The sequence below is a fragment of the Nicotiana tabacum genome, chromosome 10 (genome assembly GCF_000715075.1).
Source record: "Nicotiana tabacum cultivar K326 chromosome 10, ASM71507v2, whole genome shotgun sequence".
NCBI classification, from domain to species: Eukaryota; Viridiplantae; Streptophyta; class Magnoliopsida; order Solanales; family Solanaceae; genus Nicotiana; species Nicotiana tabacum.
In genome coordinates, this window is record NC_134089.1 from 121968532 (window position 1) to 121971649 (window position 3118).

The 3118-nt window shown below is 36.5% G+C and overlaps 1 protein-coding gene across 1 annotated transcript; it reads right to left on the reverse strand.

The window, feature by feature from the left end:
• Positions 1 to 819: 819 nt before the first annotated feature.
• LOC107830984 (CASP-like protein 2A1) lies at positions 820 to 2607 on the reverse strand. The gene is made up of 3 exons (XM_075223258.1): positions 2151 to 2607; positions 1839 to 1956; positions 820 to 1219 (listed from the first exon to the last, which is right to left on the reverse strand). Exons 1-3 carry the CDS (start codon positions 2366 to 2368, stop codon positions 947 to 949), a joined length of 609 nt encoding a protein of 202 aa, XP_075079359.1. The 5' UTR covers positions 2369 to 2607; the 3' UTR covers positions 820 to 946.
• Positions 2608 to 3118: the final 511 nt, after the last annotated feature.

Consider the following 3118-nt stretch of genomic DNA (forward strand, 5'->3'; position numbering starts at 1 on the left):
TGGTAATAGATGTTAAAACATGTAATAGTGGAGATTATGCTTTTTAACTGTTTGTACAAAAAATTTCAGCATGGCCATTGCATGATGTCCTCTTCAGCATGACCTTTCTTCTAGTGCATTGCATCTTGTGATTGTGGAATGATCAGACATCAGAGTAAGGTTTGCTTCGTGAGTCTTTGGCGTACTCGTTACTATATTAGACCCTTTAAATACTCATATTTCCTGCTTGGAAAATCTTTATTTTGCATTTTGTGTTTTTTGTTGCAATTTTGCATGGTTGTATTTGTGGTGCATGGATGTACCAAGTAGGATGTAATGGAGTTGTTTTTGAAGTGCTTGGGATGTGGATTTTATTGTCAACTATATTGTGATTTGTCCAAGAATGGACACAAGTGTAGGTTACTCACATAAGTGGTTTCTTTGTTTAAACTTAGCATTAGGTCTTGGATGCAATTAGCACATAGTCTAATCTCAATATGGTCTAAGCAAACTGGCATATTAATTGGTAGTATAATTTTTAGTAAGCACCTTGCATGTGGCATATATTGAGTATATATTTTTAGTATGCACCTTGCATTTAGCATGTATTGAGTATATAGAGTAACCACCTTGCACTTGGCATCTGTTGAGCTATGCTTAATTACAACTTAATAGAAACCTTTTGCGAGATTAGTTTGCCTTTCTTTAAGAGAACACCTAAGAGCAGCTACAATCACAAGAGCATGAACGTATAAATGAGTTAAAACAACTGAACACATGGGGCTAGAGAATGATGTGAATACCACAGTTCTACCAGCTAAAACAACATCCTCTATTGCACCTAAATGCCATTTTTTATTGACATCTGCTGTGTACATGAGATGGTGGAAGTAAAAACTAGTGCACCACTTAGCCTAAACAAAGAGGGAAATGCAGATGTCTTTGATCATGGATCGATATGGTACTCTCAATACGCCGCAACCTCAATACCCCCCTTGTTATTATACAACTCAACTGGTGCATCATATTTGCTGAAAAGTCGGTAAGATGAAAGCAGCGAAAGCATTGCATAGCAAAGGCTTACTATGAAAGTAACAGATACAGATGCTGTGGCTTTATGGCAAAAACCTCCAAATGAGCCACATGACTCACTCCATGTAACCGCTGTGTCCCCTTTATAGGCCAGATACACCACCTCTGTTGACGCAGCTCCGGCAGCCAGTATTATGTATGTCAGTATCTGCAGGCAAGAGGCACAATCAGGGTCGGTTGGTAGGTTCAATTGAACCCATTGCTTTCGATTGGAACGATATACAAAATAAATTTATAATCTTTATATATATATAATAAGATCAATTCATTTTGAATTCACTAATTCTAAATCCTGAATTCACTTCTGCAAGTATTTTATTTTAGTATAGTGGTGGCAAAATGGATTGAAAACACAATTATCGATCCATATTATCCACTAAAAATGGATTGAATAATGAACTTTTTAAAAACGGGTCAAATATGGATAAGATCCGTATTATCCACTTAAAAATGGATAATCAATGGGTTTAACATACATATTTGCAAGGACTCAAATTGGGGCTCCTCACGTTTGAGAGACTAGAATTCTCTCAAAACGTGACCATATTCAAGAAGCCCCGCCGGTTAACCCATTTTCTATCCGTATTAAGTATGATTAAGTATGAGTTTGGGTCGGATAATTTATTTTTCAACCCCGCCCACCTTCGACCCGACCCGTCCTGCCCATTTGTCACTACTCCTGGTTTAGGGTGATGGTCAAATGCAAATTCAGATGCAGGGTGCCTTAGAAATACAGCTTAATCAAGATCGACAGTGTAGAAAAGAACCTGATCAAGGAGGAAGAAAGTCCAGGCTCTAGACATGGTAATGGGACGAGGAACAGCTGCGACTATTGCTGATAGAAGAGAATAACCTGCACAAATGCCATTTGCATGGACCAAGTACCTGCAGCAGATTCAAGATTTGAACCTCATAAGCCATGACTACAAATTTCTCACAAAATCCACCAACCATCGGCTTCACTTTCACCAAAATTCACACCTTATAAGGTAATTACAGCTTATTCTATGACTAGCATTAATTGGTAACTGTTACCTAATTAAGAAATAGATAAATGAAGAGAAGAGTAAAATAGTTACCTGAAGGTTCCAAGGTCAGAGTAGGAAAGGGAACCAAAGTCATTAGTTTGGGAATTCTTGAGCATAATAACAAGAGCCACAACACAAAGCCCCATGGGTAGCAAACGTAGCACAGTCTCAGCCGTTCGCATGCTACTGCTTCCATTCTCATCTTCAAATTCTTGTGACCCTTTCTGTAGAGGAGTACTTCCAGCCATTTTCTGTCTTGAATCCTCCATCTTTGGAATGAATATTCTACTCTCCTCCTAATTTTTTTTTTTTTTTTTACAGTATAGAAATGATTATGGTAAAGGAGAAAGTGAGGGGAGATGTGAATGATAGGTAGCTAGTCACTACTTATTAATAATGGACTTTAGCTGAGGAGTTGAGTAGTTGGGAGGAATTAAATGCGATCAATCAAAGCTTGCCACACTTTTCCATGCAACAAAGAAAAATTGTGATGGATAACTATCCTCCTAGCTAGCTACCCTAATTGACCAACTATTTTACTCTCTCTTCATAAGTGCGTGTCCCTATCCTGACATCTTTGGGAATACATTCAAGAATCAAGTTTCTGCTGCATGTACAAGTATGAGCCTTCCAAGAAAACGAAGAAATAAGAATAGGGTCCCAACCCCATGTAGACCAATTTCTCCTACTTATTACTTCACGCGTTTACTTTTAGTTGTCAAATATTCTAAAAATAAATTCTCTTTTATATGTCACTTTTAGCGTATTAAGAAAAGATTATTTCCTTTTTTTTGTTATACACACAACATTATTTACTCATTTCCAATTATTTTTTTAAAATCGTTAAAAATATATATCAATTAATATGAGTATCATGATAAATTATACACTTCATTTATTATTTTTAAGAGACGTAAAAAGTCAAAACGTAACAAGTAAAAGTGATGATCGGAGGGAGTAACTACATTTTGCCCCCTCCTATCTATTTTAAATGTAGTTTGAAATAATTCATTTATTAA